This window comes from Myotis yumanensis, unplaced genomic scaffold, assembly GCF_028538775.1.
Source record: "Myotis yumanensis isolate MYYU_CA2020_CCGP unplaced genomic scaffold, mMyoYum1.0.hap1 SCAF_8, whole genome shotgun sequence".
Lineage (NCBI taxonomy): Eukaryota > Metazoa > Chordata > Mammalia > Chiroptera > Vespertilionidae > Myotis > Myotis yumanensis.
The window spans coordinates 67,521,241-67,535,455 of NW_027223759.1; the positions used below are offsets into that span (position 1 = coordinate 67,521,241).

Consider the following 14,215-nt stretch of genomic DNA (forward strand, 5'->3'; position numbering starts at 1 on the left):
AGAGGAATTGCTTGGTATTCTGGAAGGAGGAAAATAAAAGCACTTCCACTAACCAAAGAAATTAAATGTGGAGGGAAAAAAAAAAAACACAGAAGAAAAGACTGATGGGAGTGTGAGTGCGGTATATTTGTTTTCTCGTTGTCCTAATATACAGTGCCAAGTTTTGTACTCTTTCTGTTTCCAATTTTGCTTTCGGTGAAGGTTTCTCGAATCTCAGCAATCCCACACATAAACATTTATCGTTATATCCATTAAGTCTTAAGGTTTTAGATTTTCAACTATGAGGGAGAACTCAGCCAAAGATGCTTGAAAGATAAATACGTTTAATTAGGGGCAGAGGATGATCATTAAAGGAAGTCTGACTGCTGCAGAAGTCATTAACAATCTTAAATGAAATTTTTATTTTTATGATAGCCATTTACATGTATAATAAGAGCCAATGATTCTTGGGAGCAGTGTGACAGAAAAAGAGTGTGGCGAGAACTCATGTAAGACATACTATTTAAATGAGCTGGTGTTAGCTATTCATATTTGTTAATGAACTAGATATGCAGGGCTATAAGAATGAATGTTCTGATGCTTTAAATTTTAATATCTAGAAATCAAGGGTAAGGACCAATTACTCGAATTTCCACCCTTAAAGGAATAATTAATAATGATATAACAAATGTGCCGCTCCAAACTTCTTAAAAAAAAGTTTAATTTAAAAAAATTAAGATCAGTAATTGAAAAACAGCCAAAACACCAATGTCAAGCTGTAGTAGTGTGTGACCATGGCAGCTTTTCTGTGCTGGCCATGGATCATGATTCTAAATGTTTTAATATACCATAATCCATATGAATGCCTTACAAACCCTGTTAGCACCTGTAGTTAATGTTGCCTGGGACACAAATGAACAGGCTGCTCTTTGCTCTTACCTTTATGGTAAATAAACTAGCATTCTGGAATCACAATAATTAAATAAAATGTAAATCCCTAATCTCATTGGGCTGTTTGGACCCAGAAAGTTACCCGGCTATTACCTGTCTATTTCTAATGATTAGTCATGATTTATTGTCCTTTTTTTTTATTGTTCCAAAAGTGGTGCCTTGATGTCTAATGAAAAGAAATTGGTCTTAAAAAGCTACTCATTGTTTATCCTGACTCTTAGATAACACATTTTTCTCCTGATAAAATATTTTTTTTATTTATTGTTCAAAACGCACACTACAGACAATAACTCTAATTCTGTTGCTGTTTTATTTAGTAGTGTTTTATCCCTGGTGCCTGGCTGTCTACCGTCCTACCTCAGCACATAGCTCCACTCTGAGATAAGCCCCTCTCCCTTGCTCCTGCGTCCTGGCTCTCTGTCCTTTGTCTGCAGGATGCAGGTTTTGAGCTGAAGAGCGCAGTGGAGTTCTTACTGTGCCTTTCCGGTTCCAGCACAATCAGAGTTTTGTGTTTAGAATTGTCCTTGACATTCTTTTGTCCCACAATGGGGTGGACACAGTGTGCTGGAAACCATGACATCATTATCACTGACACAGACTTAAATAAATCACCTGCATCTTGGCCTCTTTCTGCTTATTCAAGGATTCTTCATCTTCAGGAAGAAAGTGCCCTTTATTTTTACAAACCTTCATCCCAAGGGTGACTGGAAAATGCAAACTTTTACAAGTGTTTTAAAAATAAATATACTATGTGGTTTCAGACACAGTGTGCTGAGTCAGAGGTGTCTTGGAAAATGTTTAAGGTTAGGCGTGAGGCGGAAAGACAGCCACGACTGCCATTAATTCAAAGGGGATATTTCTAACCTCAGAATTACTATTTTTTTTTTCCTGCGTCTGGGTCACGTGAAACCTAATTAAATAGGCAGATACATAGTGTTTCAAATACATACCTGGAAAGGCATAGTGTTTCATTTTAATAAATTGAGCTTGGAATTTAAAAAGAATAGGTTGGTGCTCAGCAAATCGAAGCAAAGTACATTCGAGGTAAAAAGTGACACCATTGCAATTGCACCATCTTTGATAAAAGAGGGTAAAGCTAAAGTTACTACAGAGTCCAGTAGACACAAATTGCCGACTACACATTTGTACACCCAGCATTTAATAATTTGGGAAGCAACCACCTACTGTAACTTCTCTTTACTTTTTCATAAGAAAATGACAATGAGGAAGGAAGTGCAGCAGAAATCTTGAACATTACCACTATTATGCAAAAAAAAAAAAAATGCTGTTAACTGTTTTCCCCTCAGTGACTTGATCTCTCAGATGGAAAACTTATGATACTTCTGACTCTTAGCTACCAGAAATCACATGAGAAGAACGAGGAAGAAAGACACAAAAGCTATATTTATATCTAGTGCTGAACTTCTGAGAAATACCTTAATTTCATTCCTTGCAGAGACTGATAAAAATATCAGACGAGGGAGCCTTTCAACCGATCAATTATTACAATTGACAATACAATTTTGCTATATATTGAACTTCTACATGTTTTATGCAAAATGTCTCTGTGAAAATAGACCTTCAATAAGAGACAAATCCAGGCCCAAGAATAAATTTAAAGTGGTTGTACAGTTTAAACAAATACCATTCAAATGTTCTGACTGTTATATGTTCAGTGGCATTAAATTAGCATCTATTTATTTTACCTATCAAGCCCATGATTTTTCAGTTCTGAAACCAGAAACAGACAAGCTGCAGGTCACTAACTGTAAAACATCTATTCTAATGTTGCCGTAACATTTGCTAGAACTTGTTCTTTTATCAAATGATTGCGACTAAAATGTGAGGAGCAAAGGATGATTAGAATAAATTCAGGAACTCAGAGACCCGTTTATAAAGTTTCTCTTGTTTTAAGTACAATAATTACCACTGGGAAATGTTTATACTGGATCGTGTTTGGTTCTCATTAGTACTGTTGTTGTCAAGATACAATTTTTTTTTAAGTCCATGCTTCATTTACCTTTTTTGGAGGATTTTGAACTGGCCACTGTCCTTCTCTGCCCTCTCACATAAACTACAATTTGATAGGCAGAGAAGTCAAGAATCCTCCTGTTTTTCACACTCTTCCTATTAAAAAATATTGCCATTTTAGAAAATGGCCTTTTATCAGGTACGCGTCTTCAACTTTAATGTTACATATCTTCATCTTCATCAGAACATTGAGCTGTTGTTCTATCTGTATGTTTTCCTCAGAAAATGACTCTGATTATCTCCTGGGGCATAAATAAGGAAGGGAGATATTTGCAGAGGGGTTGGGGAAGGAATAAGGAAGCATGCTTTCGAAGGTTTTATAAAACAGTGAAACAGGTGCTTGTCTTATAAACTGGGCATTTCAAGTTTCGATATGTAGAATTAGATTTTAAAAAAATATATGCATGCATAGGTTAGTGCTATACAAAGGGGAGACAAGTATGAAAATAAAATAAGAAATTCTGACTTGCCTCAAACCATCCAGGGTTACTAGAGGCCTAGCAGCTAGCATGGCTCTTTGTAAGTACAAATACTAGTTGCTTTTGACTCTTATTGAAAAAATAATATCTTTCCCCCTGTTTGTCACTAGAACTGCCACCAGAAGAAAAGCCCTTCATTTGCCCCAAATAAGCACCTCTGTTTTTCACAGCTTGCAGTAATGCTTAAAGTAAATAAGTTCTTGTGCAGCTAGCACTATTGGATTCATTCAATTGCCTGAACAAAGCTATTGTTTAGAGGTTTACAACAAGCCTTTTCTCTGTTTCCTTTCAAAGACTCTTCCTTGTTCCTGTGGTTGGCATGCTTAGTATAGTAAGCCTTTTTACAATTTTCAAATGCTAAAGATAATTTTCCCCCACAGAAGAAATGAAGGAAGACTATGACACTATGGGGCCGGAAGCCATGATCCAGACCACGATTAACAATGGTACAGGTAAGTGAAGCTGACCGCGCCAAGCTCACATTTGCCCTGTCATACGGATCTAGCGAGTCGGGGAAAGAAACACTGACCCGTCCATCTGTAATTCCATGATTTCACAATCAAGTTAGACATTACACATCTCCTGTTTTGTTGCAAATTAGAACTCTCTATGTTTTGGCATTTTATTCAGCAAATATATTTTAAACCCTTCATTTTCCTGTGAACATTGAGAAAGGTGAAGTGGATGACCAAACCCTTTCAAATCATGAGTTTGGCAAATTTCTGTAAGTAATTTTTACTTTAAAAGATTGCACAAATAATTTTAAAACCAGAATATAATATGCCTCATCTAGGCACCACTTGCTATTTGTCATTCAGGATTCAAATGATACAGTGTAATTTTGTTTGTAAAATGTGTTGTTTTTTCAGAAAGATAAACCAAATTTCCATGAACATCCCTCACAAAAATTGATCATCTGAGTTTCTTTTTATTCTGTCTTTACTTTGAATGCTCAGTGCCCTCTAACCCTTCTAAATAATATTGTCTAAGCACAGGTTTTATAAAGAAAAACTGACAGTTTTAATTCTTTTTAGTGGAGCTAAAAAAAAGACAGTGGTCAGGTAGTCAGTGGTATTTTGTTTTCCTGGGCTACTGCTGTAGGATGGAGTCTCCAGACAAAGTTCATGTTCTGTCCCCCAACAGCATCTTCTCTCACATTCTCACAGCACCAGTGCAAATTTACATAGACTCACTGTGTTTATCTCTTTTCCTGAATAAGGCTAATTATTGTTGGTGTTTCAAACAGCCCTTCACACTACCATTACAAATATTAGCATAGTGCCCAGTATTAAGGTTCTCTTCCAAAACAACACCAAAAAGTAAAATAAAATCACATAACTACTTCCACTCAACTCACCAATCGAAAAAAAGTTACGGTTTTATGAAGTTTTAGAAATGTGAGTAATTAAGGTTATATTCATATCTCTCTTACATTGATGAACATCATAATAAACCTCTCAGGCTGTGCTTCTATTTAGAATGCTTTTATTAATAACATACACGGTAGTAATTCACTTCCTTGGGTATAAAATAAGAAAAATAATAAAAATCTAGTAACAAAAATAAAACTGCACAATATGGGATTTGGGGAAAAGTTTAGAATCCTACTTTTTAGGTACAGCCCTGGCAGGAACTAGCTTCTGACGTAGGGCAAGTCAGTTACCCTCTTTGGAATTCACTCTCTACATCTGAGAAATAAATAGATTGAACTAGTTGCTTCTTAAGAGTGTTTCTAGTTTTAATAGTCTCTGTTGCAGGGGTACCCTCACCATGTAAAATAGAAACATGAAAAAATAACTTTATATAAAAGCATCATAATAAATACCACAAATAAGATACTTTTTACAATGTCCCAACTCATGAGATCAAATATGGATTCATGTTTCTTTTAAAAATAAATATTAAATTTCAACTTCAAGCATAAATAAATGCTAATTTTATTACCTTTGTAGGCAGTTGAAGTGTCACAAAAGTAAATTTATTCCACAAAGTGACAATTTACTGGCTGTTTTACACACTTAAAGTTTAAAGGGAAATTAATAAAAAGTGTTTCTATTCAGAAGATTTAAAAATCAATTTTGAATGTTCTTTCATCTAGCTTTAAGATGCCTTTTCTCATACTGCTTGCTACTCCTTATAGTTTATATGTATTCAGTCAATAAATAAATCAATAAGTATCCATTGACTGTCTTCTCTATGTTCACTGTTGTGGGTATGTGTGGTAGAAGATGGGTCAGGTAGTCCAAGACATGGTTATTATTTAATTTGGAAGATGAGACTAACACTCAAAAAATAATAATGAGCAGTAAGTGAAAATATGTGATAAATATGCAACAAATGTCAAGAACCGTAATTATTTCAAATTACGGAAGTAAGAGAAATCCCATCGTGTTATTATTTAGAAAAGGTTTTATGATGGTGCTGAAACTTGAACTAAGTACATTTTCCATAGTCATAGAGGAGTGAGGAAGAGCTTTCTAGCAAAGGAGGAGTATGTTTGCCAATGAAGGAAACTGTGATATTTATTCAGAGACTAGGAAAAGGATTTGGCCAGGTCCTAGGAGGCAATTCATGGGAAATGAAGTGAACATTTTAAGTTGAAGCCAGCTGATGGAGAACACAAAGCAACAAGCACAAGTCTGGGTCATGTTACACTACCATGATTTTTTTGGGGGGGAAAAACCAACTAGAAGTCACTGTAGTCATTCAGGTGTAAAGTGATAAAAAGCTTGTCCTAGGGTGGTGACAATGATGAAATTAGCAACATGACTTCTTACGGACCCATTGATTCTCTTAGTGATGGAGTCAAAATAGCTTCAAGATTACACTTTGTGTGTTTAGAATGTGGTAATACTTGCTATTTCTAGATAAACAGAAAAAAAGATCCAATTTTGGGGAGAAGACCTTGAGCTGGTTTTTAGACACACATATTTTCATATGAAGGTTAGACAAATATATAGGAAAAGATGAGAATGTCCATTGGAAATGAAGAATTGAAACCCAGGAAATCAGGGCTGGCTATAGATACTTGAGAGTCATGAAAATATATTCAGATAGTATTTAATATTTTGGGACGATGAGACTTACAATTGAGAGTGTGTTTATTGAAACAAGTAGAAAGCTGAGGCCAGGGTTCCTGGTGGGTGGAAAGAAAAGTCAAATTCATTGAAAGAAAAAAGATTTTAAGAGAGAAAAAATATGAAATATTCAGAAGGCAAAGAAAGAAAGTTTCAAAAGGGAGAGAATGGTCAATTCAATCAAAAGGTTCCAATAACTACAATTGTGAAAGAATGCTGAGCAAATACAACAAACTTGGTAATTGGGAATGTACTGCTGATCCTCAGTTTATAACTCAGCCCTGTTAGAGAATAAATACATATCTCTTCCAAACTATAAGTTACTATTTCTTTGCTCTAGCATCTTTTTAGATGCTAAATACATGGGAAATTGAAATAAGACATGTTTTCTGGTTGAAATTACTTATTAATGAACCATATATTTCTCTTCACCCAAGTCCTTCTGATGAGGATCCCACTGACCTCCTCTATCCATCCCAACTTAACTGATATCTTCCTCAATGAACTCTTATAGAACAAATCAGCTAACCTTTCCATAGAGGCTGTAGTGTGTTGTTAATTAATATGTTGTTTTTTCCAAATTAGATTGCAAACTCTACAAGCCTGGATTGTTTCTTAGGCTACCACATTATCTATAAGTGTGCCTTAAAATTAATAGGCTCTAAATAAATGTTTTTATTAATGAATGAATATAGAACTGTTTAACATCAGATTCCATTTTTCTTTTCTAATAAAAGCAGAACCAGTAGACACTGGAATATATACATTTTTAAAAAGTTGCCCTAACCTGTTTGGCTCAGTGGTTGGAGTGTCGGCCCCCTGACTGAAGGGTCCCAGGTTCGATTCTGGTCAAGGACACATGTACCTTGGTTGCAGGCTCGACCCTTGGCCCCTGTTCAGGCACGTACAGGAGGCAACCAATCGATGTGTTGTATCTCTCTCATATCAATGTTTCTCTCTCATATCGATGTTTCTCTATCTGTGTCTCTCCCCCTCCCTCCCACTCTGTCTAAAAATCAATGGAAAAAAAATATCCTCGAGTGAGGATTAACAAAACAAACAAAAAAAGTTAAGCAATTTTTCTGATAAAAAATTGTTATTAACTGGAATAACTTTTAGAGGGACAACAAAGACAATGTCTCTAATATTTCTCTCTGAATACTCATCACACAAAATTCATTCCTAACTAAACGTAAAGACAAGACCTCTGAAGTTCTTCCTCAATTTTACAAATCTACTAAATAGTAAAGTTTAACTTTATATAAATAAAATAGTCTTTTAGAATCTAAAAGCATCTCCTTCATAATATATTCTGCTGAGTTTAAATCTGTAAGAAGAAGTGGGAAGGTTTAGTTGAATTGAATCACAGAATTCTAAAATTAAAAGTTACAGTCCAGAACAATTCCTTAACTGTAATTTGATAGTTGAGGAAACTAGAAAAAAAACATGCCACATCGCTAACTGATGGCAGATTTGGAAATAAATCTAAATCACCAGACATATCCTTTTGCCTCAAAAGGGTTCCCACCACTCTGAGGAGCTGATGCTGCTAGAAACGATGGCATCATCTTTGACATTTACCTACTTTGTCTAATTAGTCATTAAACACTATGAATTCTACTGTCACACTGTCATACATCACTTGTATCATTTTAAATCCTCATCTTTCATCTGAGTCTTATAATATCTTGCTAACTGGGCCCCCTGTTTTCAATTCCTAATTTCTTTAATACATTCTTCACCCTAGCAAAGTAAGTTAGGAGTTGTTTTTCTGACACTTAGGGCAGATGGATAATTGTAACTCATCCCCCATTCCATTTCAGACTCAACCTTGAATGATTCTCCATTGGTTTCAGAATGAGTAGGCTTTTGAGCTGAGTTGGCACCTCCATGATCTAACTCCATCTTGCCTTTAACACCACACTGCCCAGAATATACCCCAGCTCGGAAAGGCTGCTTACCATTTATACCCCTTTGCCTTTGCTCATGGTTTTCCTTCAACCTAGGAAGCCATTGTTCTTTCTTAGCCTGAGAGCTTTCTTAGCCTGACAGCATCACACACCCTCTTAAAGGCCATCTCCACCATCTCCATCTCATCATCTCCAACTCAGGATTAACCATTCATTCCTTTGAGAGGCTTCTTATAGGATCTATTTCATTCTCTCTCATATTATATTTAGTCACCTGCAGGTATGTTTCTCCCCACTAAATTGTAAGCTACTTGAGGACAGGAATGGTATGGGGTTTTGGTTGCTTTATTACCATAAATCCTGGAATGGTCTAGGTCAGAAGTTTTGAAGAAATGAGGGAGCAAATGAGAGACAAACAACACTTGCTTTCCCTTTCACCTTTTCAAGTTGACATCTTTTTGACCCCTCGCCTGAAATAACTAACCAGACAGTTTCATCTCTCATTATTCTAGTCTCCCAAACAAGAAAGACTCCATTACATTGGATTGCTCTCTAGCCTTCATGCACTCCTCTATTTCTCAGTTCACATTTTTCCAATAATTCTTTTCTCATTGTCCAAATCTCCTTCTTAGCATCCTTAATTGCACCTTAGTACCTATCGGGCAAAATTCACATTCTTCTCTGGTATTAAGTGCCATCCATTTCATACCAATAATGTTTCATTCTTATCAGACCAAATCCTCGGTAATATCTGGAAAGAATCACATTTAGGCCAACCTGAATCTCTGCCCGTGCTTTTCCTTGACACGATAATCTCTCCCTTTCCCTCCAGTCATCCAAATTGTCCCCACCCTTTAGGGCCATCTCACATCCCATTTCCTTCATGTGGTCATCCTTGAACACCCAAACCACACCAATCTCTTCCTCTCTGAAACCCACCACACTCAGGTGCACGTGACTAATTTGGGCATGCTGCATTGTTCCTCTTTATATTGTTTGCACCTCTTTCACCTACTTAATTTCATGAGGATAAAGCAATTTCTTCAGCTGTAAAGTGGAGGTAGATTATAATGATACCTACCTCATAGGATTGATTGCTGAAGTGATTAAATACATTATATATGTATATATGTGTGTATATGTATATGTATATGTATATATAGCTTAAAAGTGCCCCTCAAAATATTTGCTTTAAGAAGGAAACTATTCCCTGTTTCCCTCAAAGTGCCCACTATAGCAGTGAGTACACATGGTACACATTATGACTGATAAAATGAATAAATGAATAAACAAGTAATTGGTGGAGAAGAAGTGGACTTCGAGAAGAAAACCTCAGTAGGGGAAAGCATTCTCTGTGGCAGGGATTAAGTCCAACATCTTCAGGGTGAAACCAGAATTTTAGTTCCTAAAGTCAAGTTGTTAAAGGCAAAGGGCAACATCCTAGGGCAGTGGTTCTCAACCTTGGCTGCACATTAGAATCACCTGGGAATCTTTTTAAAATCCTGATTTCTGGGCCTCATCCTCCGGAAATTCTGTTTCTTTGTTATGGGGTGAGGCCACAACATTAGTAACAAAAAGACAGAATTTCTGGAGGATGGGGCCCAGAAATCAGGATTTTAAAAAGATTCCCAGGTGATTCTAATGTGCAGCCAACGTTGAGAATCACTGTCCTAGGGTATCACTACTTTTGACAACAAAGTTAGATTAGCAGCATAGCCAAATTGACTTATAACAACATAAAGCATTGCAAAATATGATTTATATTAATAATTTCCCACATTTCACTTAATGTTGCTACATTTGTTTTAATATTTTAAAAACGAAAGAAATTGTATGTTTTAACACATAAGACAAAGCATATATTTTCACAATGAATCTTACATCTTTCTGATGTTAATCAGATTCAAATTCAGAATGAAATTATTATGAAGAAGTTTTAAGAGTGTGTGAAAAAAAACTGTTTTCCAAGAAGATTAGAGAACTGGAAAAACTTAGGAGCATTATAAACATGAGTTTGCCTGAGAGCTAGTAGTAACAAGGATCTATGGTAGGTACATGGTGATCATTAGCATTAATGCGGTTTCACGTGCATATCAAGACCCAAATAGGCCCCTGTTGTTTCCTCTTTGAAAGTGTGAAAGTTATATTTACTCAGACAATCTACTACTCTAGTTATAAAGGGCTATTAATAACCACCTGCGCCGCTGCTTCCTTTGCTGGGAAAAGAAAAACACCTTGCATCTAGAAACTGGGCAAAGCCAATTTAGGTCTCCGTTCTTAATCTTACATAATGCAAGCGAATTATTGTCCAAGAAGTAACCATATATATTGACTCTAGATATAGTCATTAAATATGCTTCCAATATTTTAAGAATAATGTATACCTGCTTTTACATATGAAAAGCAAATGTTGTTTTGGGGTGCCCCAGATTCTAGAGTCAGATAAACTACATTTGAATTTTGTCTCTACCAATTACTAGTTACATGAACTTGAATATATAATAAGCCTTCATTACTACATCACTGAAGTGGAAATAATGATTCCCTGTGTACAAAGTCGCATTGTAGGGATTAAGTGGCAGAGCATTTTTAAAGTACTTAATACAAAGCCTACCATATACTAGACGCTCACCTGTTTTGTTTTGTTTTTGCCTGTTTGCATGTACAAGATGTAAACTACATTATTCATTAAGAAATACTGTAAATGCATTCTGAAATGTTTTCTCCCTTCACATTGGCTCCTCACAGACTCCTTCTCTAGAAAACAAAAATACAATATTTAACAAATTTAGAATGGAAGGACTAACCAGTCCATTTTAAGAACCTTTGCTAATTACATTCCTTTGACATCTTGGAAAACGACTCAGACAAGTTTTAGTACAAGTTTCTTTTCACTGTCCTCACAATGCATTTGAGGTTAAAATATGAAGATTAAGAAGGAATAGCTTAATTTTCTATCTGACGTCATCTTTAAAGAGCATCCTTTTTTTAAATGTGGAAGAAGTTTTGGTAGTCTTTATAATGTTTATATATAATGATGATGAAAGCTATCAGAGATTTTCTTTTACTTGGTCACTGTTTAGCATCAGGAATCATATTTTTTTCTTCCTGTCTGTATAACAGTCAATAAACAAAGAATAAAATATTTGTCACTTGTTAATAACCACTAAAATACTTACATTCATTCTCTTCAGTCAGAGTATTTGTTTAGTTGTTTAGTGCAGAATTTGAACTGAGGCTTAAGAAAGAAACTTTAAGGAAATAGAAAACCTAATTCCAGACCTTAAGGAATGAAAAATCTTACAGAGTCAATAGAAAAAACTAAAAATGAAAGAAATTGTATGTTTTAACACCTAAGACAAAGCATCTATTTTCACAAGGAAACATATCTTTCCGCTGTTAATCAGATTCAAATTCAGAAAGGCAACATTCATAAATAAGTGTATCCTCTTTAACTACTCAGATTACTAGTCACTTAGGGAGACCCTACTAGGTGCAAGGCATTTTGTTAGGCATCATGAAAGATACAATGAATAATAACTGTCATTAAGGATTTACATTCAATTGGGTGAATAAAACAATGGTGGATGAATAAGAAATGTGTGTAAACTGTTTAGCACAATGTTAGGCGTACTAAATGTGTAATCATTGCTAGCCATTCTTATTAATTATTTTAATAACATATGGATTAAGATGTTTATTTGAAACACAACAAGCTATATAGGTTCAGGTGAAAAGTGTGCCATATTGCAAAGAGCTTCTGACAGAGTATAAGATCAATTATTGGGGACATGAAGACAGGAGGTTGTAAATTTTAGGGAAGATTCTCTTCAGGACAAAGGCTTGCTGATGCCTCTGCAAATGAGAGCAAGAAAGAAAGGCTGAAAATGTGAGGCTGGGTGAAAGATGAAGTAAGTTATCAGAAGAGCTGTGAGGGGATAGCTCTAGAAGGTAGCCTTGGCTATGGGAAGAGACACATTTTTAGCAATAAAATTTAAAAAGAATGGAAGAATAATGGCAGATTTCTTTGATTGAACTTAAGGTAGTTTAGGGAATTCACATCACATGAGTTGCATTCTTTGTAGTAGGTAGGAAAAGAACTCATCAGTTGACAGACAGTAAGGGAATGAGAGAGGATTGGAATATTGAGGAGTGAAAATGTAGAGTAGTTGCTGTGGACAATGTATGGAAATTCAATTATCATCATAAAAGAGTATCCTATTTTGATAACATAGACTGAAATAAGTCAATACAATTATTAAAGCTTCTTTAGACATTTTGGATACTGTAGAGGCAGGGAAAATGAGCTAGATTTTAATTTGTCAGGTAAGAATGTAAGAATAGAAGATAGGGATGGAAGTGATTTCAGACTCCAAGGTGAACTGAGACAAGTATAAAATCAGAATGGGTGAAATAGACTGGAAGACTTGTCAGGGCCTGATTATCACAATGAAGTACCTGTTTCAGGGAATGAGGAATGCAATGATGGGAAAGGACAGACAGTTGAAATCAGAGATTGAAAGTGTCAAGTTTTGGTTTATAGAGACGGCATTGTCCCAGAGTTAGCCTAGTACCAAGGTGTGGCCATCCATGTTGCTGGACTAGAGAAAGTCAAAGCACTATGAAGCCAGGATTTCCCATGGACTATCTTTTGAGTAATGAAGTTTTCCAAAATGACAATAATGGTGGCCTGGGGTAAATATAATACTAGGACGAGTGTCATTTTACCAGAGCTATATAGGTAGTGTTAGAAAACATAATGGAGAAATGGATGACTTAAACTTCAAAAAATATGACTAGAGATTGGAGGCTTTTTGAGGGTAGAGGTTAAGTTTGCTCTTCTGCGTAGTTCCTCTCAGTAGGCACAGTGTTCACATAGCCTTGGTGGTTGATAAACAGGTTATTTGTTGAATTAATGAATAAATGAATAAACAAATAGATGATGAACAAATTAATAAAATAGGAACACTGCTTTGAAAGGGTAATGTGAATTAAGGAGTATGTTGACCGATCCTCTTTGCTCTTTGTGTGAGGACAGATGAAAGCAGGAGTAGCTCAGTTGGCAAGGCTGTGAGGGATGGGAAATTATCAAGGGAAGACACAGTTTCATTCATTGGAAAAGTGGAACACATAGAGGAAGGTATCATTAAGCATGTGGGAGGACAAACAAGTAATATGCGAGATGGGAAAGCAAAATGAACCGTGAATAAAGTCTCTAATCCTAAGTTAAACTTGAGATATTTTTATTTACTGTAACCATAATAGTTAATACAAATTCACCTTTGCAAGGTGCTTCATGAACTTACTCTATATTGAGTGCCTTTAGAAACATGATTAAAAATAAGAAAATTCAAAATTAGGAAAATTTACAATTCTTAAATATTAAATGGAAATTTTAAATAAGCATCTCAAATGGTGAATTTGAAGTACTTTTATGATGTTTTTGCTTTGCCCCAATAGACTGAGACATGGATTAACCAGTAAGAAATAAGCAGGGACATGAAAAAAAGAGAGAAAAAAATTTTAAATGTAATCTTTTATTTACATTAAATTTGGCATTTACATTGGCTTCCCCCATACAAATTCCATGGTGTTTTAATATTGTTTAAAACTATTTATAATGTCATAGTGAACTTTTCAGCATCTAGAAGCTATTCAGGTCATAACCAAGCAGTTAGGCATGATGAGAAAGTAAAAAGACGGGGTTCTCTCATTCTTTCCCTCATAATGAGTCATTATAATATAGTTGAAAACTAATGGGTTAAGAGTGAGGACACATGAATTCTCC

General features: G+C 35.4%; 1 protein-coding gene across 4 annotated transcripts in view; it reads left to right on the forward strand.

Annotated features, from left to right (window-relative positions):
• Positions 1–14,215, forward strand: part of ZEB2 (zinc finger E-box binding homeobox 2) — a 134,166-nt gene that overhangs the window by 90,898 nt on the left and 29,053 nt on the right. For all 4 annotated transcript variants that reach the window (XM_070423055.1, XM_070423057.1, XM_070423058.1 and 1 more), the window contains exon 4: positions 3,821–3,892. In XM_070423055.1, the coding sequence (XP_070279156.1) occupies positions 3,821–3,892 (72 nt within the window). The remainder of the gene's footprint in view (positions 1–3,820; positions 3,893–14,215) is intronic.